The 23,514-nt window shown below is 40.2% G+C and overlaps 1 protein-coding gene across 1 annotated transcript in view; it reads right to left on the minus strand.

The window, feature by feature from the left end:
• Window positions 1–23,514, minus strand: part of RBM38 (RNA binding motif protein 38) — a 35,587-nt gene that overhangs the window by 6,227 nt on the left and 5,846 nt on the right. The window contains exons 2-3 of the mRNA XM_063297019.1: window positions 21,501–21,624; window positions 15,985–16,039 (exon numbers count right to left, since the gene is read on the minus strand). Coding sequence (XP_063153089.1) covers window positions 15,985–16,039; window positions 21,501–21,624 — 179 coding nt within the window. The remainder of the gene's footprint in view (window positions 1–15,984; window positions 16,040–21,500; window positions 21,625–23,514) is intronic.

The raw sequence follows: 23,514 nt of genomic DNA on the forward strand, positions 1-23,514 counted from the left end.
ACCCAGTACATAAACTCCCCAAAGCACCTTATTGAACAAGGGGAATACATATGGCATGTTTTTTGTTTCTTATTTTATTCAAGCTAGTTTTAGCCGAAAGCCACAGTGCATAACTTAAATGGAAGGAGAATTGCTGGACATCATCACCTGGCTGTTTTATCTGCTTGTTTGACTTCTAACCCATCTTACATGCAGGAGTGAAAGACTCTTCCCTACTATTTTTTCCACGCGACAACCCTGTGAGACAGGTTGGGCAGATTGGCCTGACAGGGACTGGCCCAAAGTCATCCCATGTGCTTCTTGCATTTCATTGACCTACAACCACTGTTTACTACTGTATTCCTTTCCAACTATATGCAAATCTATTATATAACTCAGAATCATTTTATGCTCCTGATACAATGAGCTGCAGTCCACCAAAGAAATGTGGAGCAATGGTTAAGCAATGGACTGGGAGTGGGAAGGTCCAGGCGATGGAAGTTTACTGGGTGACTTTGGGCCAGTTACTTCCTCTCAGTCTAACCTACTTCACAGGGAAGTTGTTGCCATGATAAATAGGAAGAAGGAACACTATGTTTATCACTCTGAGCTCCTGAAAGAGAAGTTGAATGTAATAAATGTGTTACTTACCAAGATGCCACAAAACTCGTTATGTCCTGAAAGAGTTCCAAGAAAGCCATCAGCCCTGGACAATTCTTAGGGCCCTTCTAAATGCAGGAATGCTGCTGTTCCTCATATCAGCCCTGCTCCCCACAGTCTCATGGAGCTTCTATGGGATTTTGGATGCTAAACGCATTCCTTTTCAGCTCAGCTCCTACTCCAGGGATAACACTGGGAGGGCAGTTTTGCAGCACTACTTCTGGAACTGAGCTGATGGAGGGCTTCCCATAGCTTCATCCTACTTCCTGCAATTTTTTCCTCCCACCTGAAGTCAAGGCACCATGGGCTTTGGCTTCTGCCCAGGAATGCTTATAGGTATGGAATTCCATATAACAATGCAGCAAAGGAACAAGGGGGATGCAGAGGTGGATGGCCCTTCCTTCCTCTTCCACCAAAGCCAGGAATTAGCCATGAGGACAACCACAGAGGAAGTTACAAGATAAGGCCAGTGGCTCGGTGGGAAGGCCCTCTAAGGAATGCTTTGCAGAGTTCCTCAGGCTCCATTCTCTCCCCACTTCTGTTTAACATCTACATGAAGCTACTGGGTGAGGTCATTGGTTATGTGGGTGCTTTACAACCTTGATGCCATCAAGGTTCTTTCCCAGTGTCTGGAGGTTGTGGGGTCTGGAAGGGGAAGAACGAGCTTCAGCTCACCCCAAGCAAGACCAAGCAGCTGGGGATTTTAGCACTTTCCTTCCCCGCCAAAAAAAAAAAAAACCTGGAAGCTTTCCATCTATACTCTGGATGGGTAGCACTTCCTTAGATAAAACTGGCATGCAACTTGGGAGCTCCTTTTGGATTCACGCCTTCTGCTTGAAGAGCAGGTGGCAGCTCTGGCCAAGTGAGACTATGAACAACTCCACCTTATGTACCAATTGAACTGCTTTCTTGATCAGAAGGCCCTGTTTGTGGACACTCATGCCTTGATCACCTCCTACCTGGACTACTGCAGTCACCTCCCAGTTGGATTACAGCAATGCTCTCTACATGGGCTGCCCCTGGAGAGCATCTGGAAGCTACTACACCACATGGCCATGTAAGACCACTACTAACTAACTAACTAACTAACTAACTAACTAACTATCTATCTATCTATCTATCTATCTATCAAATTTATCACTGCCCATCTCCCCAAAGGGACTCTTTTAAGCTGTACTGGCTTCCTATGGGCTTCGGGTACAATCCAAGGTGCATTTCATGCACAGGGCTGGGTTATTTATGGGGCTGCCTATCTCCAGCTAGGTCTGCCCATCTCACAAGATCCAACAGAGTGGGCCTGCTTCACGTTCCTTGCATGAAACAAGGCCATATAATGGGGCCCTGGAGACATGCCTTCTCTGTTCATGGCACCAGCCCACTGGAACTCCCTGAGATGATGTAATAGTATGTGGGAATGACCTTGGGAGACAGGGGGAACAGCCACAGCCAGGGAAACAGCCCGATAAGAGGCAGCTGAGCCTGCAGAAGGAATGTGGACGTGGCAAACATCTCAGAAGGGATCCTCCCTAGTTTTGTGGGCTGTAAAGGCGACAGGGAAGAAATGTACTTTCAGACCTGCAGGATTCTGTTAATGTAACATTACAATAAAGTAGAATTAGTTCATCTGGGTGTGCTTCCTATCTGGACTACCTTGCAAGGCTGACAGATTTGGATGGCCCCAACCCTGCTGGCCTTCTGTAAGCTTTAAAAACTAGGTTTTTCTCCTGAGATTGGATGTTGGACGAGCTTATCTGGAAAACTGGTTTAGGATTTTGAATATGTTTTATTTTAGGCCTTTGTTTATGCTCTTTTATATTATGTTGTGGTTCTTTTCTATTTTGTTTCTTTTGTTTTGCTCTGGGGAGCCAACAAAATCTTTTAAATACATAATCAGTACATGCATATATACATACATGAAAAGGAATTATTCCAAGCTCCTTCCCTATTACCAGCTTAGCTCCAACACTTATTTTCACTAGACACATAAGAAGAGGCAAACAATGCAAAATGGCTGCTTAATCATGTGAGGTGCTCTGTGTGGCTTGAAAAGACAGCACAAAAGTACATCTATTCTTTTTTCCCTAGTCACTCTATTTCACATGGGCTGTAGTGACTCAAGCCTTTCCAGAAGGACTCACACTTGAGTTCTCAGCATGGCTTTCATTACTCTCCATTTACCACCCTTGTTGGATTCTGGCTATGCATTAGCATGGGAAGCCACTTGTGGTGCAGAGCAGCCTACTGGAGCCACACTGAAGTCAATGGGGTGTCTAAGCACAGAAAGACAGAATTGGACTTCCTTTTTTTTAAAGTGGAGAATACTATCATTTCAGTGGGCTACCCCACTGAATGGATAGCATTCTATCTATCTATCTATCTATCTATCTATCTATCTATCTATCTATCTTCTATCTAATTTCTATTACTGCCCATCTCCCAAGAGATCCATCCATCCATTCTTCCATCCTCCCTCCCTCCCTTAGCTTTCACATGTCTGGGAAATGAGAGAAACCAGACTAACCAAAATGGCAATACAGGTAGTCCTTGATTAACGACTGCCTCACTTAGCAACCGCTTGCAGTTACAATGGTGATGAAAAAGTAACTTTGTCATTGATCCTCACATTTACGACCTTTGCAGAACAGTAAATCAAAGGAAAGCTGAAGGAAGCTCATAAGCGCAGTCAGTTTTGCTCAGTGACCGCTTCGCTGAATGACCAAGTTGCCAGCCCCAACTGTGGTTGCTAACTGAGGACTACCTCTACAGACTTTTTGCTTAACATAAGTATGATATATTTGTTCTAACCAGGCAGGGCATGCCCTAATATTAGGCAGAGAGAAGCAACTGCCGCAACACAGCAGATTTCGGAGTACTTGAAAGGGCAACAAATAATTACTTTTGTTTAATGTGTTGATAGCAGTTATTTTATTGTCAGGGTTAGGCAAAGATACTTAAGTCGCTTGACATGGGTACATGGTAGGCAGCATTTGCGACTTTGCCACAGGCAGCACGATTGCACTGCCTGTGCCTCTCCACAACCTGAAAGGATGGGAATTGTGACTCAATGCACAGGAAGGGTACCAGCCTGAAGAAGGCAGATATATATGCTTGGGCTTTAAAATGAAAACTCTGGGTTTAAGTAACTGATGTTCTGAACAAAGGGCGAGGGGGTGGTATCCTCTGCATCAGCGTTTCTCAACCTTGGGAACTTGAAGATGTGTGGACTTGAACTCCCAGAATTCCCCAGAATGCTGGCTGGGGAATTCTGGGAGTTAAGTCCACACATCTTCAAGTTCTCAAGGTTGAGAAACACTGCTCTGTAGCCTCTGTAGCCTTGATATATTGTCCAAGTTTGATTCTTTCTTTGGGCCTATAGCAGGGCCCCGAAGCTCCTGTGATTCATCAGGCTGTCATACAATTTGTGCAGTTTCCGAGTTCTCGTTCTTCTTCAGTCCTAGGAACCAACCAACTGCATACCCAGTTTTTTCATTTAGGAAAAGACAACACGTGCAAGGCTACACCAACAAGTCTGAAACCAGAAGAGCAACAACCCACTATTTGAAATAGATGGATGGATGGATGGCAGTTCATTGATAAGATTCCTTCCCTCCCCTCCCACCAGTAGATTCAACACTTCATCTCTAGATCTGTGTTACCCACTGCAACAATGAGCCACATTAAAGGCTGGAAGAATCAGAAATAATTCTAGGAAGTCTAAAAAGGTTGTTAGGCAACCGAAGGAAAGATATAATTGGGATGAAACAACAAAATCCAAGGGCAAAAAGAGACCGCTACTCAGCCAAATGGTAGCAACTGTTTCTACAGTTGAGGAGTTAAAGAAGAAAAAGAAAAACAGAAAAACAGAAAGAAGAAAGAAAGGAAGAGAGAAAGAAAGAGAGAAAGAAACAAAGAAAAAAGAAACAAAGAAAAGAAATGCTTGTCCCCTTTTCTAATGGATCTAGAAGGAAGAGAATAAACAAACAGGGTTGGCTCTTCCAGTCTGCAGAGGCAGGAGAAATAACTTCCAAATGTGGACATAGCCATAGAGTGAAGAAGATAGTTATGAAACCAGGCATTTTCAAATTTGATCTTAGTAGAAGAACCATCTGTTTCTCCTCAGCTGTTCAATAATGTTGATGACATCTTCTCTGAAAAAGAATTGCATGTGACTTTAAACCTGCCACTTTAATCCATAGCTGGGGCTTATTCTTTTTTTTTTCAAGGTAAACAGGAAGTGGGTGGGGGTGTAGCAAAGGAAAGAGAAAGAGAGAAAACATCACAGAAGGAGGAAGCTGATCATGTAACACTTCAACAAACCCAAGGTTACGACACAGGAGAGAGAGAAAGAGAGAGGAACAAACAAATGAAATAGTTTTCACTTGCCATACCTATCAATGTTGCATCATCATCATCATCATCATCATCCCTTCTATTTCCAATTTGCAGCTTATGAAAACTCACATGTGCAACTTGAGTCATCTGTGGGGGCGGGGAGGTTGTACATTGAAAAGTCAAGATGGTAACTTTGGTTTTGTGGTTGCAGTCACCATTCTGACTTTTTTGACACACACACACACACACACACAAACATGGATGCTCTTGCATGCAAACAGAACAGCATCCATCCACAAACACAGGAAATTGTGAACAAAATTGCAATTTATTTCACTAACTTGGCCCAGAAGTACCTCCCTTAGCAAGCTCCAGTTTCTAGGTCCCATCTGCTTTTTTTTTAATTGGAAAACACACACACACACATGAAGATTGACCAGGCTAGTAACTATGGGGTGCTGAGAGTTGATTAGGAGTGATTGTCTTAATAGTGTGGCATAAGTTTGTCATGTACAGAAGATTTGGGGTACATGCCCCCCCCCCCACAATGCTTTGGAACAGTCACCAATCTTCCTCCAAAAATTGTCACTACAATGTTAGTTTTCCTGAGCTAGAGGTAGAAAATTATTAAATAATCTGCCCTGTATTATAGAATTAAAACTGACATTTGCTCTCGTTACTCCCATTAGCTCATCCTGGATCTACTTATGTTTTGGTGTATCACCCTTAGGCCAAGTATGGCATTGAATCTGAAAGAAAGTTGTACACTCTGATCTATGAGGACATCTCTATCCTTTGAAGAGCTCCAGGTTGTAGAAATGATGTAGCTCAGCCTTTCCTAAACTGGTGGCCTCCAGATTTAGTAGCTTCTATCTTTCAGCAACTGGCCATTCTGAGAGAAGATCCAACGCATCCCCAGACTGAACCAATTCTTCCAATTCTGCAATTCTTATTTTCTCCCTCATACTTAGTTTGAAATGCCAGCATCTGTATCAAAATTATTAGAGTTCCCCATGGCTGGCTTTGAAAATGAAATCACATGAGAAGTCTGCATCAGAAAGAAGACTTTCCCTTTCATAAAGGATATTAGGAATGCATCTTTTAATAGCTTTTAGTGGTTTGATTGCCACTGTAATACTTTATGTTGGCTGGCTAGCAAGTTCTTTATGTTTTATGATGTTTTACTTGGGTTCATTGTGCATTATCTTGATGGTTGCTACAGCTTCTTCCAAAACAATTATGAACTTGCATCTGTGGGACAGTCCCCTCTTCTAGGTCTAGGTTAGGGTTCTGTTGAACATTTAGTACCCCTGGATCTTCTGGGAAGGCAACAATCTTTTTTTGGATGTTGAGAATATGTTATCTGTCCTGTAACAAAATGGTTCATGTGGGATGTGAGGAAAAGGTTAGGGTCAAATGGTACACCTTTTCTGGGCAGGGAGGCATGTATCTGGACAAAACACCCATTTGCCAGAAGGTAAATAGGTAAGGTTCCTCCCCCTACAATCCTTTTATTCCAAGACTGGGCAAATGGGCACACTTCCAACCAAAGCACTGAATTACAACTAGTCATCATTTCCTCCCTTCCCTTCCCTTGATTTATATTCCACTTTTCCTTCTTTCTCCAAGATATTGAGATACTGCCTCCAAGCTATGGAGAGTTTTTTTTTTTTTCAGTTTTCTCAGTAGCATCTGACTGATCATGGACCAGTTGAATCTTCATCTTGATCCACAGATCTTTTCTGGAAAGTTCTGCAAGAGGCTTCCAAATTAGCACTTGCAAGGCAGAATGTACTGACTACAAAACTTTGGAAGTTGGCCATTACAAAGCAATGTGTTGAGACAATCAGTTTAAATCTTTCTTTCAATGGCGTGAAAATAAATGATATTGAACCAACTGTATGTTTGATGGTAATTCAGCTAAAGAAAATTTGACTCCTTCAGTTTAAGCATGAGCAACTTGGAATGGCAAACTAAATAAAAGATTTAATTTGCTGTCATGGTAACAAGTAATTGTTTCAACCATCAGAGTCAATAAAAGATAAGCACCATTGTGTGAATAATATTACCTTTGAAATCATCTTCAAAATATTCATTTTAGATAGTTTAGCCATATGGCCAAGAGATATTTATGGAAATAAGGATGATGCACTTTGCAGCATGCCAGCTTCTTTTTTATTTATTTCATTAACATTAGAAACATCTAAAATATTTTAAATCAGGTAGGTTACATTGCCTGACAGGCACCAGTGAACCTTCCTGTGGGTACATTCTGGCCCCTTTCCCCCAAGTTTCTTTATAACCAGATGGGTCCAAACCATATGCTCATACCATTGAACAAGGAACTGAGGATACTTCAGCGGTGGATGTGCCTGCTAGTATGGAACAGAAACCATTCGTCTTCTCTTAAGCTGCCAAGGCTCCATTATGCCACCAGTTTTGTGATCAATGTTTATCTGAAAGCCAGGCTATTGGCTAATGCTATGTCCCTAGTAAAGCATGACTGAGCTTCCATCACTTCTCTTAGTGGTCTGAGATTTCACAAAAGATGCTTCTCTGAATCACAAACCACTTAGGAAAGTGCCCAGATGAAGCCATAATTAATTTGATTTCATACATTTGTTATCCCACCCTTTTCTAAAGAATTTACTATAGACCTTTAAACCTTAAAACCCTATGAAACAAGCCAGGCAGCAAGAGAGCATGGAAATTTCAGTGAAGTCATAGAGTTAAAAGAATGGTGAGACCAACTGGAGAGGAAGCCTCCAACATCCAATTCCCCCAAATTTATCTACAATGCCATAATGGTTCCCAGCTGCCTCTTTGCATGTGTTATCATCTAAGAAGAAGATGGTGGTTCTTCTGTCCACCTGGGCCACAGAGTCTCCAGTACACGTATGAACATGTTCTCCATGTGGGCAGTTATATGGCTGTGCATTAGGAGGACAAGATTATGTGATTCTTCTATCCTACAGGAATGGGAAGAAGTAACATGATTCATCCAACTATATACATTCATTCACATGGAACACCTTCAAAATATGCATGTGTAGCCACGTATTATACCAACTCTAAGTTTTGAAAAGGCCTTTAACAAGACACTTAGCAGTCCCCCTGCTTTGGTGTGGACACATTTATTATCACCAGCAATACCCCTCCTATTTGCAATCATGGACTGATTCCTTGCTAAGGAGAAAATTAGACAAGAGTCTGTGCATATATGTGTACATGTGCATTTTTAGATTATTACTATTTTTAGTATTTTTCCATTTTCTGGCAAATGGGAAATTTGTTGACACAAACAGTTGGTGTTTGTGGTTGCTTTTTGGGCTCACTCCGAACCTCTGAGAATTAGTCTTCCTTCTTGAAATAGAAGGGCAAAAAGGAAGCATAAGAGATCAAAAGAATTATTTTGCATTTTGAAGGTGCTGTGCTTAGCATCCTAGCAAGTCAATTTTCTTTTAGCTTACTACTTTCTTTCTGACTTTGGCCCAGTCACTCCCCCACAGCCCAACCTACCTCACCGGGATGTTGCTATGTGGGTCTTGTACTGCATTTAGATATAAGAATAAGAATTAAAATATGAACTACGGCCCTATCAGTAATTTTATAAAGAGGCAAGCCATCGACAGCAACCACATTATGAACACACCCACAATATTTTCTGGAAATTCTAGATGTGCCCACTGGCTTCACAAGATAGTGGACCACTGGTCTCTTTTTCTGACTGGTAAAAACTCTATATGATCTCACACTACTTCCTAGAGTTCTTCAGAGATCAAGTCTATTATTTTATACATGCTCTGCCACAGAGCTACACCCCTTCCATAGTTTATATATACTGCACACAATAGCAAAAAGCCAATGTTCACCCATTATTGCATGTCTACTGAACTTCAGAAATAACTTTCACATTGGAATGACAGCCAAAAAAATTAAACATAACCGCAGAGTTCAGTCAAAAACGTTGGTAGCAAACTTTCCTTTGAACCTGTGACACTAAAAAGTTAGCATTATGGGTAAGACTTTCTAGTGAAGCTACATTAACAATGCATTGGACAACAATGCTCAAAATCTCTCAAGCAACACAACCAGTGAATATTCTAGCAGGGAAACTAAACTAGCAGCCCAACTTATGTGGAGATTGGGAAAAGCAAGTTAAAATATTTGGTTTTTGTGGAATGATAACTGGAATAACCTAGTAAGGCCATCAAGTCCAAGTCCCTGTTCAGTGCAGGAATCCAAATGAAAGCATCTCTGGAAAATGACTGTAAAGCCTTTGCTTGAAGATATCTAATGAAAGAAACATTGCCACCTTTCTTAGTAATTGGCCTCCTTGTCAAGCTATTCTTATCATCAGTAAGTTTTTCCTAACATTCAACCAGAATCTCCTAGGAGCTAATAAGTGTTTGAAAACTGCTATCAGATCAACTTCCTTCTCTCCTCAGAATTAAGCTTACTTAGTTAAGAGCTCAATTTCCAGTATTTCTATTTCCTACTGATTATTGATAAAACAACCCAAACAAAATCATTTATGCAGCAAATAAATCTACCAACTGACAAATGATCAAGCAATTATGTCCACTCTGCTCTGTAAATATATGTGCGTTTTTATTTCTTTGGAATCATGAATATATTGACCCCTTGTCTTAAAACAAGTACCAGAGGGACTCCCAAAAGAGAAAAGAAAATAGTGCACATATATTATACATATATACCCATTTAAGACAGTTTAATGGGATCAGGAAGTAGGCTCCAAAGAGACTTAATCTTGTTCTTTTGACCTTCCCCATAAAAGAAAGGCATTGCTTCAGGAAATTTTTCTTAACTGCTCTTTTAAAAAATCTGAAGCTACACAATGCTTAGAAATTTTAGTCTTTTTTTCCCCCTAGACTGAAGAAGCCTTGGGTGTCCAAGGAATGTTGGTTCAACGCTGAAGCCTACATTACCAATTGTTCCAACTGGACAAGAATAGAGCCAGTTGCCAAGCCTATGTTGCTAGGAGAGTGTTTGATGCTTTGCTAGGAAAAAGAGCACCATAGTAACCAAGATTGCTCAAGCAAATGGCATGGGTCTTGCCAATCTGCATTTCTCACAATTAAACCACTGCTGGAACAGAACGTGGTGAAATTCTTGTTTACTGATGCAAATGATATATACTAATGATAAATCCACCCCCTTGCCTCCGCTCATCTCTCAGCAACCAATAAATAATTTATAGCAAACACTGCCAAGTGTACCAAGGGTAGCTGGAATGGTTTTTACTGGGGAAGTGGATGTCTGAAAACTGGAAAGGTAATTGCTAAACGTATACACATGTGTATTTCTCTCTGTGTGCATGTCCCCCCCCACACACACACTTGAACAATTCTTATTCATGCACTAAACTTTTCTGCAAACAAGGCCAGAAGAAAGCATGCAAAGATCCCTAATGACATGCTACATGTAGCTTGGATAGTAAAGGTATATGTGTATAAATGGACAAATGTGCTTCAGAAGGTGGCCATGTTTAGCCAATGCTGGCTGATCTAGAAAAATAAGCAGTGGTGGCCCTGGTTAGCACTTGGAAAGAAGATTGCCTGGGTATCCCAAGCCTGTTGGCTAAACTGGAAAGTCAAAAACACATCCCAGCAGAAGGAAGTCACAAATCACTTCTACAACTGCCAACTCCCCTATAAGAATATGTCCATGCAAGTCATCAGGAGACAAGCTCAATGTGAAGGCAGTTTTACTTTTCCTTCAATGGACGTTTGTTCTCCTCCTCAATCTTAACCTTGAACCTCTGAGCAGAAAGATCTGGTGGCAGAGATCTGTTCACAAGCATGTGTGAACTCTCAGCATGTTCAAGGAATTGCCTTATTTAGGCTGACTGTGGTTCACACTGAACAATCTGTGCAATCATGTGCAATGGTATCCTGGCAGCTGCTTTAGAACATACTGGGTCTACCCGCATTTGAAGCCAAATGGTGCTTGGAAGTAGGGACAAAGAGGTTGAAAAAGTAGCTGGGAAAAAAGATCAAGGGACTAGAGCAATTTCCTAAGCTTCATTACAGGGAACATTTCCCCTATGGTAAATATAGTTGGGCATGATAAAAAGTGTATCAAGGCATGAACTGTCATCCTGGGTCATCCAGTGAGGTGAAGGGTGGAAAATTCAAGATATTTTTCTACAGTACATAAATATACTATGGTATTTGCTTCTATGGCTTTGTCATGTTTCAGAATCAATCCCACAAAGATGCTTTGAACTGCAGAGGAATGCAGATGTAGTATTTGTCTGCAACTTGTTACAGCAGCTGTGCTTTTTACCTGGAATCACATGGCAGCTGTGCAATCCCACAGCTGGCTTAAGAAGATGCAGACAGGTGCTACATTTGTGTCCCCATGTGCTCCAAAGCACCTTTTTGGAAATGAATCTGAAGCACTACACAATCCATATTTACTACTATATACAGCATGGACAAGCTAGGACAGCTTAAATGGGAGGAGATGGGCAGTGACAAATTTGATAGATAGATAAATAAATAAAAAGAAGACTAAGATAAATTTCAGGGAGGATAAAGTTATCGGTAGTTACTTGTCACATTCTTCTTCTTATGTAAGTAATTCCTCTCAGCTATTCCTTCTCTGCTCTTGACTAAAATGGCTCTTCTTATCCTAAAGTGGGGGAGGGAAAAGCCATCTTCAGGGCAGCCCAGCCAATCTGTAGGGGGTCAACTCAGCTACTTCTTCCAAAGCCTACACCCTCCCCAATCCCTTTCCCCCTGTCATCCTTTTTGATCTGAATCATCCCTGCAGGCCCATGGCAAGAAGCCTGCTGCAAGGATAGCTTAGGTTGGCTGCCTTGTTATTTCATTCTTTGGGGTGGCCACAACGACTACTCCAGTGTTTTTCAACCTCAGCAACTTTTAAAGCTTCCAAGGAAGAGTTGTTTGAGAGTTGGGTGGCCTAGAAATATGACGAATTAAATTAAATTCAACACACTCCTGTCATTTTGAAGATGCATATAGTCACAGAACTGGAAGAAGCCACAAGGATCACCCAGTCCAACTTTCTGCAATATGCAGGAAGACCAATTATGAGTTGGCTCCCTGGGATATCATGATATCATTGAGCTGATGGGACAGGGGCTGCATGATTGGGTGATTCTGTTCCCCACTCTGATGTAAAGAACACTTGATTATGCTTTATTTATTTACATTCAGAGTATATGTTGGAGCCAATTAAAGCTGCTATTGAAAGAAATGATTGTCATGAGAGATTTCCATAATGGTTACATCTACTCTTTACTCAGAGCCACCCTTATCACACTGTCATAACATTAATTACTAGGAACAAGAAGAAGTGGTAATGCTATTCGCCACACAATCCATCCAGCAAAAGTGTCTCTATAGTACAGTTCAATGTGGAAATTTGCTAGGAAGGTGCTGCTCTTCTTGGACTCCCACAAATGACCACATCTTAAACCTATCGTAATATATAACATGGATTTCTACACTGGGATTGGTGTGCATAATGCACTACAAAGTACATGGAAGATCCCAGCAAAAAGAGCCTAGAGGCCAAGTTATATGCACTATAGTTATAACCAGGCACAGTACCTTAGATTTTGCTAAGGCCTGATGGAAAAGACAACATAGAGATTCTTTTACTAAATGCATCCTGGGATAAGTAGCAAAAATATATAAAGAGTGAGGTTGGAAAATGGGAACAAGCAAAACCACAGAAGGTCAGGTGAGGAAGAAGCCAAAAAGGAAACAAAGACGTCTCAGGAACCCTGGAGGGAAATTGAACACAGAGTGCCAAGTGCCAATGCATTACATACACACCCACACCGGCTCACCAAACAGATCTGAAATACTTGCAGAAAGAGAAAGAACAGGCAATCTGTAAATGATATCCAGGCTGTCAAGTTACAGAAGATCTCAGATCCAGGGGGACCAAGAGCAAGCATGCTACCCATCTTTGCCATCTCTAGGGACTCTCAATGGGATTGGAGGTGATGAGTCTTCAGCCTTCACTATTAAAAAGCAGCTCCTCAGGGTGCACCTTTGCCTTTTACCCATGGAGGTCATACAAGGAGAGGAAGGCTAGCCTATTCATCCCATTCTTGCTGATTGCGAGTAGATTTGCACTATTTTCATTAAACAGAGTTAGGTCCTCTAAAGCATTCTCCAGGTTTTTCTGGTCATGCAAGCTATCTCTGTAAGCACTCTTGCTCACCAACATCAAAGACTTTTTTAGCTTTTTCTGTTTGCCCACCAACAAATCCACCTGCAGCATCTGATTTCTTGATGATTTCAGGGTGGACTAGAAATTACAGTGACTTTTGGCATTTCTTTCCTCCGCTTACTACAATTCTTACTCTGCACTTCCCTCTTGCCACTGCTGCTTCATCAGCAATATACCCAAAGTCCTCAGAATTGGGACTGAGCCAATCCTTATTATTATGCAGCACCAAACATGCTATAAAAAGCTGCTCTCAAAATGAATTTTTAAACAAGTGCAAGTTTAATATTCATAGCCTCTTACTGTTCCTTTTTTCCCCCCCGGGCACTGTCAATTTAAAAACACGTACTCATACGCATATCAGGATTCAATGTCTCAAATTAATTCTGCAAATGCCCATCTGGGCTTCTTCAGAGGAACTGCAGAATAAGGAAACATCAACAATTGAGAAATGTTGCTATCAAAAACACAGCCACAAAAAGCACCAAATGTTATCATTTTCAGCAACCTTTTCACCATAACAGGCTTGACTGTAGGAAAATGCTGCTGCTGAGGATGATAAGACACATCACAAGTTTGAGTATGTTTTCACTTGGCTATTAAGAATAAGAACAATGATTTCTTACTTCTCTTCCAAAACAAAACGAGCATTGAAGAGTGGAAAAACATGTTTCAACCCTCTATACCAGTGTTTCTCAACCTTGGCAACTTTAAGATGTGTGGACTTCAACTCCCAAAATTTCCCAGCAGCCATGCTGGCTGGGAAATTCTGGGAGTTAAAGTCCATACATCTTAAAGTTGCCAAGGTTGAGAAACGCTGCTCTATACAAACAATACAGATGTTAGTTCCCTACTATGACACTACCAGAGCAGCAAGGGGGGAAAATACCACCATCACTGGCATCATAAACTCAGAAGAGTTGAGTCATCCAGAGCAGGAAGGTTAGAGAGGGGGGATGTAAAGAAAGACAGTCTATGTGTGGACTACTGTGTGGGGGGAGGAGATGCAGAGGAGATTAAATATTAATTCCTCTTGGCAAAGAAAAAAACGGTGCATTGTTTCTTAAACCCATCAGCCTTCCAATTTTTTTTTCCCAAAGAGAACCGACTTCTCCCAAATTCTTTAAAACACACAAGCTTCCATTTTCAGAAAGCAGTGCTTGAGAGCAAAAGAGAGAGACCCAGAGAATTACATCAATCATTAAACAGTTAAATGAAGTTAGGATGACAGTTGCTATTGTTGTCTCTAAGCACTCTTGGCTTTTCCAAAGCAGCTGCCAGATCCTATTAGATGTATAAAAAGAGGATGTTTTAGACCAAAGAGGGTTGGAATATACTATTGAAAAGTGGAGACAATAGCTGACTTCTATAAACTCCTCAAGTCCTGTATAACATCTGCCCAGAATCAATTTTTGACCTAATGTTTCTTTCACTGAATATTAGATTTACTATCCAAATGCAATTTGTTCTCTGGCCTGGAATTGCCACATGGGGCCCAAAGCAACGAGCTGCAACCCGCTGCCAAGGCCTCCTGCATCGGCCCCATTTAAATTAGAACTCAAACAAACAAACAAAGCCTTTCTTGGATTTTATAAAACTCGTACGGCATGTCCTTGTAAGAGATCCTTAGGTGTCTCGAGCCCAGAAAGACCATGGTCCTACAGGGCAAGGACCTTGTGCAAGAGACATGCCTAGTGTCTTGTACCCCATGAGAAACACAATCTCAGAGAATCAAATGAAGGATTGTTTCAACTCCTGGAATATGATAGAGGCCCAAATGCATGAGTTGACATGTCAGGCTAAGCCATTGGTTGGCTGAAAAAACATCAACTGGTTAGGTTTTCATGTTCGGAGGACATAGCACACTAAGCTAAAGCAGAGCAATCCACATTATAGGTTAGCATTTTATGTGAATGCAATAATTTTGCATGAGATATATAAGCATAAAGGCTGCATTCATACACTGTGCTAAGCCATAATGCGAATGGCTTTATTTATATATTTATTTGTTCTGTATAAATCCAGCCAACCGTGACTCATTCAAATAAACAATAGTTAAACAAACAATGACTTAATGTACTGACCAAACCCCATCTTAGACTTGTAGTATGGGAAACATTATGAGCAGATTAGCTGGGTTCAGACAACACACTGAATCTTAAACGTAAGTCACACAACTGCTGGGTATACATAACACACTATGCCCAAGTAATAAACCATGTCACAGCTTAATATCATGGCCTGACTTACAAAACATGCTAAGACTACCCAACCCCATTTGAGCTTAGAGTAGTGTATGTATGAACCTAGCTGCTCTCTTCCTCCCAGGATATGATAAGAACCACGGCCTTGTTTCAACTCTCCACCTGCGATCATGGAATAGAAGAACTTAATTTACCCAAAGTAGAGATCATGGAATGAGCTCAGAGATGATCCATCCCCTTAACTATTCTGGGGCATAATGAAGATGACCAGAGAAATAGAAATGGTTTCCTTAAGCTGTATCAGGATGGAAATTTGTTTTTAGTTTATTTTAAGATCGATCACTGCCCAGAGTCAATTCCTGAGATGGGCGGCCATACAGATGGAAGGAAGGAATTACCCAATCCAGTATTTGTAGAAAGTGACAACTTTTCAAAAAGCTTTGCTTCATATCCTAAGTGAGGACTAGGAAATCTTATTTCAGATTCTATAGCCATGAGCTTGTTTCCTCTTTCTGTGATGCTTTATTAATTTGTCTTCAGATTACTTGTGAATGCAGTTAAAAAGAAAAGTTCCACTTACCCGTAGGGTCTCTGAATAAGAGCTGGATGTAACTGCTGCACCCCTAAGGTAAAACCTAGGGAAAAATGGTTGAAGCAGAATTAAACTAGATCATGGAATTTGTTGCCTATTCAACAGTGCAACCCAACTATTGGCCTGTGCATCTTATCACTTTCACATCTTTCAATTTTTAGTACACGCCAGGCTATTTTGGTCTGTGCTGGGAAGTTTTATGATGACAGTGCACGTCTTCCCTTTAAAACTTTCAACCCTCTCTTACACACCAACTTTTTTTAGCCACATGACCCTTGGATAGAATAATTGTACCACAGTCACTCCTCCCCAAACATCTATATTAACACTCACATTCGCATCTTTTATTACTTTCTACACAAGTGCCCACAGTTTATTTATTTATTTAAACTATGATTAAATGCAGTCTCTCTGAGATTGTAGTACATTTACATCTTTCTTTCCTTTTGGTACAACTTCTGGAAGCAGAGCAATAAATATTAAAGAAATAATGTCAGTATGATTTATTGAAAAGTGTTTTAACTCAGAATAGGGTCTCCTTGGTCTCCTCTATTTTTGGAAAGGAAAGTTCCAGAAATAGGCCCCAGGTCAGGTAGTACCTACTACAGCAGATGCATTTAAACCATACCCTAAGCTACAACCCATATATTGCAGAAAGAAATGTTCTAAATCTTCATAACACTATTTTTTTCTGGAAGTTTCTTAAAAAGACGATTAAACAAGAAATTGCACAGAACAGATTAATATGCAGATAAATGACACTTTGGTAGATAAGTGCAGCACTGACATGCACCTGATTTATACAAATCCACTCCTCCCTAATTGCAAATATTTGGCTGCAATTTTTCAACTCTGTATACAAATTCAAATCACTTTCACCTTTTGGCAGCATTTTTTTCCTCTTTCTACAGTACATTCATTTTTAATGCATGGTCAAAATTGCAGATATACTGTACATACACACTACACTACAGTATATTTGAATACATTTTCTATTTGTTTTATTTTAAAAAAATTAAAATCTTCAGCTTATATATTTCTTATACAGCTCTAGAAACTGATGAAACAGAATGTAAATTGAAGTGCAGGGCCCAAGATTTCTGTTGCTTATTCTTATCTGCATGTATGAAATTCTATTGTTTCCCTTCATTTTGGCTTTATTTACAAGTGTGAAACTACCAGAAATCCTGTTGTCTTCAGGAACCTCACAATTTGGCACTCTACATAGGGGAAACTTTTTTATTAATGAAGCAGTAATACAGCTGCATATACACAATGGGACATAGAATCACAGAGTTGGAAAGGGTTGGGCTATTGAATCTGCCCCTCTCCTTCATGCAAGAATCCAAATTAAAGTCTCCTTAATGATCGCAGCGAGGAAGAGGAAGCCAGCAGCTCTCTGGGTCACTGGTTCCACTGCTCTCACTCGAAGGAAGTTTTTTCTAACCTTCAGTTGATACCCCTGAAACTTAAATTTATTATTCTGTATCCTACATCTGAAACAACAAAAAATAGGTTCTGACTTCCTTCTATGTAACATCCATTCAGGTATTGAAGAGTGCATTCATATCCCCACTCACTCTTGAGGCTAAATATACCCAGCTCTTTCAGTCTCCACACTGGTGCTTCTTGGTTCTCACCTTAATGCCCACAGACTCTTTACTGAAATAAAAGCAGAACCCATATAAGCCCCAACCCCCAAGAGGCATTCTGAGAAATTAAAATGGTGGCATGGTTGCAGCCCAAGACTGTGTTTGGAAGTGTGTTCATCTACCCAGCAGGGGAAAAGTCAAAAGTAAGATTGTTTTAATTTGAAGAAATTAAGTGAGAAGCTAACATGCATCAAAGCAAAGTGCCAACTCAAGCATTACTGTTATTTCCAAGAATGTTTCTGGGCTTAGAAGCTTTCTTGGAAAATAAAATTACAGGACTTTCAGGCAGTCTTCTATCTGGAAATGTGCCAACTCTCCCTACCAGAAGGAAGAAGGCAGAAGCAGAGGTGGTACATGTTGGCATTTCTTTGTTTTTGCATGGACCAAGACACTAGGTTACCATGGTAATTGAATACTTTCTTAAGTATCGGCAGGGTGAAGAGGTTGAACTTAATTGTCCTCAGTTTGGGTGTTAAAAGCTGCATTGCCTGGGGGAAGACTTGTTCTAGTTTCACTTTTGTAGCCTTCCAGCACAGCCTCTCTTCCCAGTCCTCTCTTAGCACGTGTGAATGCACAGCTTGTAAATATGTTTTTGTGCTTTCTGTAAATAAATTTATTTTTATAGAAATACCTGGTGTGTGATTTTTCTGATCTCTCGGGCCAAACACTTTCTAGCACTCTGACAGTACAGAGGATTCTGGGAAGTTAGACAAGTTGATGGGAAGCAATCCTACCGGTTTGCCTTCCAATTAATGGGTGTTAGGTGACTGGTCATGCTCATTATGGCAGCCATTTTGTGGAAGTGCTTGTGACATGCTGTGACCATTTCAAATTTGCACACTAACTCCACAAGTTGCAGAAAACTTGTTTTTCGAACAGTCACTCATGCCCTGGTTATCTCCCATATAGACTACTGCAATGAGGTCTACATGGGGCTACCCTTGAAGAGTATTCGGAAGCAACAGCTGGTGCAAAATGCAGCTACGCGGGCGATCTTAGGTGCCTCAAGATCAGCACATGTTACTCCCTTGCTCTGTGAGCTGCATTGGTTGCCAGTATGCTTCCAGGTTCAATTCAAGGCGTTGGTTACCATGTTTAAAGCCCTACATGGCATGGGTCCAGGCTACCTAAGAGACCGTCTCATCCCCACTACATCAACCTGTCCCACCCAGTCATGCAGAGAGGGCATGCTACAGGCCCCGTCTGCAAGAGAATTCCATCTGGCGGGGTCCAGGAGGTGGGCCTTCTCTGCAACAGCTCCCACCCTTTGGAATATCCTTCCCCCGGAAGTGAGGCTGGCCCCCTCCTTCCTGGACTTTAGAAAACAATTAAAGACCTGGTTTTGTCACTATGCCTGGGGCGGGAGGGAGAATAGTCACTTCTGGGGATGGCTAGTTCCTTAGAGTGGCCCTGTTCAGCTTGCGGGTCATAGAGAACTTTTAGCCATCGGCTTCCTACCATACTTATATTTTATTATGCATTACATTTATTCTATAGTTGAATATGGCTTTTATATATGTTTTATTGTAAACTGCCCAGAGTCACTTTTCCGGGGAGATGGGTGGTGATAAATTTGATAAATAAATAAATAAAATGGAATTATACATGCAAAGTTTAAAATATGTATCTCAATGGAACTTTAAGGGATTTTTAATTTCTCTTGAACAGCACACTAGGGATTGCAAACTGAACTGTCCCAAATTTAAAACACCCTGTTTTGAGCACAAAACAACTCAAGTATTTTGGAAATGTTTCAAGCTTGCAATAGAATTTCACACTCAAAACAGTCGATCTTGACACATGTCCAAAGGGCTCAAAAAACAGTTTTGTGTCACACCTGAAACAACTGGTTTATACTTAAATAAAAAAAAAGATGTGTTTTAAATTTGAAATGTTTGCCTATATCCAGCAAGAACACTTCATCTAAATGCAAATATTTTAAAGCATACAGTTGATGAGACCATGAGGATGATGCACAAATTCCTTCTCCCTGTCCCACATCTGTTAAGCTTCATACCAGGCTCAGCTGTAAATCTCAGATCTCCAGATAGGTAACCCCTTATTCAGGAAACAGCTTACTCAGCAGAAGATACTCAGACGTGATATGACTGAATTGGTCTTTTTTTCCAGTAAGAATGAAGCAACATACACACAGAAGATTTGTCCACTTCAGGACTCAGAAGTCAACAAGTATGCATAAATCTTATGCTCCAGGATTTAAATTCTAGGCTTTCAATTTCAAACTTTCTAATTCAACAGATTCTGGCTGTTCTCTTGATGGTCTGGAAGGCTCCTGATCTATGTTGTCAGCTGAGAACTGCTTCTTAACCTGGGAACTGCCTTATCAGCTTCATTCCTTACAACATGCAATATTCCCTAATAACAGTAAGGACAGCGAGTGCCAGTTTTGCCACAAGTGCAAGCAATGTCCAGTTTTATCCCAAGCATACTCATACTATTCTGTGCAAGCTAGAATCTCTCAGCTAGAGACTACCTTACAAGCCAACATACTGTTGCACAAATGCCATCATGATAGGCATGAAATGTGGTATTAATGGAAAAATGCATAAGAATCAAACTGCAAAACAAATATATGAAGGAAGAATTAGTGAGTCAAGATGAAGGGAAAGATGGAGAAAGTTGTGGTTGGAGAATGCTGACAAGATCCTCAAAAAGACAGAAGTGAGGAGTTTAAAGGACAAAAGTAAGTGTATGAATCAGTATACAGATATGATGGATGTAAGGATGGCTTGCAAGAATAGAGAAATATAAAAGTGCATTTAGATTTAGTTATATTTCCTTTTATTTCTTGCCTTTAATTTCTGTTGCTTCTTACTTTTTACACTTTTTATGTGCATTGAATAATGTTATTCCATAAGGAACAGTACAATGGATATGTATGTTTGTAAGTACAAAGAACACAAAGCCATAAAGAACTTTAGTTAACTTTGGCTTATAGCTGTGTACATCTAACCACTGTGGTTTGTGACCTACTGTGATGTGAGGATCCAGTTACTTTGGATTATTTAAACCATGGCTTAGGACAGTGTATAAATCCAGCCAGTGGTGCCCAATGCTAAACCAAGATTAACCATGGTTTATTGAACAACCCACAATGGTCTGCTTCACACAAACTGGTAAATGTTTCAAATATATACACTGTATTTTCCTAATTGTGGTTGTAGATGAAGGTTGGATTTTGAATTCTCTTGTATGTCACTCTGAAAGTCTTTTACGTAGAATGGCAGGTTATAAATATTTTGAATGAATAAATAAATAAAGCTGGGCCAGAAACAGGGAAACCTCATAATGACTTAGTGCAGTGTTTCTCAACCTCGGCAACTTTAAGCTATGTGGAATTCAGGCTGGCTGGGGAATTCTGGGAGTTGAAGTCTACACATCTTAAAGTTGCCAAGGTTGAGAAACACTGGCTTAGTGCAATGTGTGAACCCAATCTGTAGCTATTTATCAGGGCTCCCTGATTCTTCCGCAATGCACTGCATCATAGCATCTCTGCTGATAGCCAAGAGACTGTCCATGGTTTTGAATACTCCAAGCTTAGCAGTAGAAAACATGGACGGAAAGACTGCAGGATTTACTTCAATGCTGCATAAGGCATGAGGGTGGAATATTCATCTAGAGCAGTGTTTCTCAACCTTGGCGACTTTACGATGTGTGGACTGGGGAATTCTGGGAGTTGAAGTCCACACATCTTAAAGTTGCCAAGGTCGAGAAACACTGATCTATAGCTCTATAATGGATTATCCCTACTGAAGTCCACATAGAACACGAAATAGCTTAAGCAAGGGAGATGGAAGGAGCAGAGGGTAAGGGAAGAGCTATTGGCCTTACCAGTATGAATACTCCTTGGTTTTGCTCCCAGATATGCTAGGTTGACATTTGCTTTCCGCCCATCAATGATGGGATTGGGATCTTTACAGGCTCTTTCAGCTGCAGCTCTGTCAGTCATGGTGACCTGGAAAGAAGTACACAATTTCCCAATTTCCCTTTGTAGAAATACAAGATCAAGCACATTTTCGAAATGCGTCACACAACTTCACCCCCAAAGGATCTGACAGTGATATATGCAATAATTAAAAAACAAGATGCAGGAAAAACCACCTTAAAATTCAAACATAATCAGGAGCATTAAAATTACACATATCATAAAAAATTGGTTTTAAATTAGATAAATGTAAAATGCAAACTAAGTTGTAACATAGCAGCACAGAGAATACAGTGTGGCAAGGTATACCTCCCATGGAATAAGATGGAACCAAAGGAGTCCACGGGAGGGGCGTGTGTGTGGGTATGTCTTGCAAATTGGATGACCATATAAATATTTATTAAATAATAAATATAATATTTAATTATTAATATATAATTATAATTATTAATATAGTAAATATAATAAATAAAAAATTAAAGCCAAGGTGATGGGTGCAATTGCACAATCAAAGCCCCACCCATTTTTACACCTACCACCTTGATGTTTTTGACCTCCCCAGGATACCCCCAGGGGGAAACTTGTATATAAGAGCCACACTTATCTGTTCACTCTAGTAGCAAAGAATCAGTTTTAAAAACCATGCAAAGATCAAAGACAGTCAATAGAATGGTACATTTTGCCTCTCTGTTGAAAAAGTACAGAAATCAGATGTGTCTCCATATCCCCTTCACACCAGTTTGGTTTTTAAAAAATCTATCTAAACCTGATTATCCCCTGTGCATCTAAATACTGGCTTGGTTTGGATACAGTTTACCAGAATCATTTAATGCAGTTCAAGTTCTTTGATTCAGTAACTATGACCTCTGAGAAGGTAAAAGCTTTTCTCTCCATTTTTAATGTGCTCACATTATCACATATCAAGTCACATATCATTTTGTGACTTGAAAACCTGTACATCCTTTTGCACTATTTTGATTTACCCCATTGAATTTATTACCCAGCTCAAAATCATTTCCAAACCTTCAACTGTGGTGGCTAAACTATGATTTACTAAAACAATTCAAACATATTAATGGCTTATTTTGAGCCCAATTTGGCTGATCTGAAAAAGTAGGGTCAGACCTGATTAGTAACTTGTGGCACCACTCAATACAGTCCAGCTTGATGAGGAACCATTAATGACTCCTCTCTGAATATACCTTTAAAGCCATGTATGTGTGTACACACACACACAAACACACACACACAGTGCATTTGGAAAGTATTCAGACCCCCTTCGCTTTTTTCAATTTTGTTATGTTGCAGCCTGATACTACAATCATAGTTTTTAATAAATTTACAGACATTTCTGAAATTCGGTTTTCACTTTGTCATTATGGGGTAGTGAGTTTAATGAGAAAAAAAATGGATTTGAACGATTGTAGTATCAGGCTGCAACATAACAAAATTTTAAAAAGTGAAGGGGGTCTGAATACTTTCCGAATGCACTGTATATATAAAGTCTACACTTTAACTAACTTGCTAATCAGAACGTCATGGGGTACTTTGTCAAATAGTTTGCAGAAATTAAGACATATTATGTCTATAAGATTTCTATAATATACTAAGGAAAGATGCTTATGAAGCAAATAAGGTAAGGTTAGTCTGGCAAAATTTGTTCTTGAGAAATCCAAGCAACATTTTAATAAATTAGAAGTTAAAACCACTTGGTCTGCTCTTAGAACTGGGAATTAAAAAGGACTTTTAAAGCACAATACGACATTGGCTGGGTTCCCACATTGCTCTAATGTGTGTATCACTGATCTGAGCTTAGCACAATGGATGACCCAAACATTACATTTGTAAACCATGATTTATGGCTAGTCCTGCATATACCAGACATCCTAAGTTCTTGTTGAAATGCAAATTATATCAATA

Source organism: Candoia aspera, chromosome 3 (assembly GCF_035149785.1).
Source record: "Candoia aspera isolate rCanAsp1 chromosome 3, rCanAsp1.hap2, whole genome shotgun sequence".
NCBI classification, from domain to species: Eukaryota; Metazoa; Chordata; class Lepidosauria; order Squamata; family Boidae; genus Candoia; species Candoia aspera.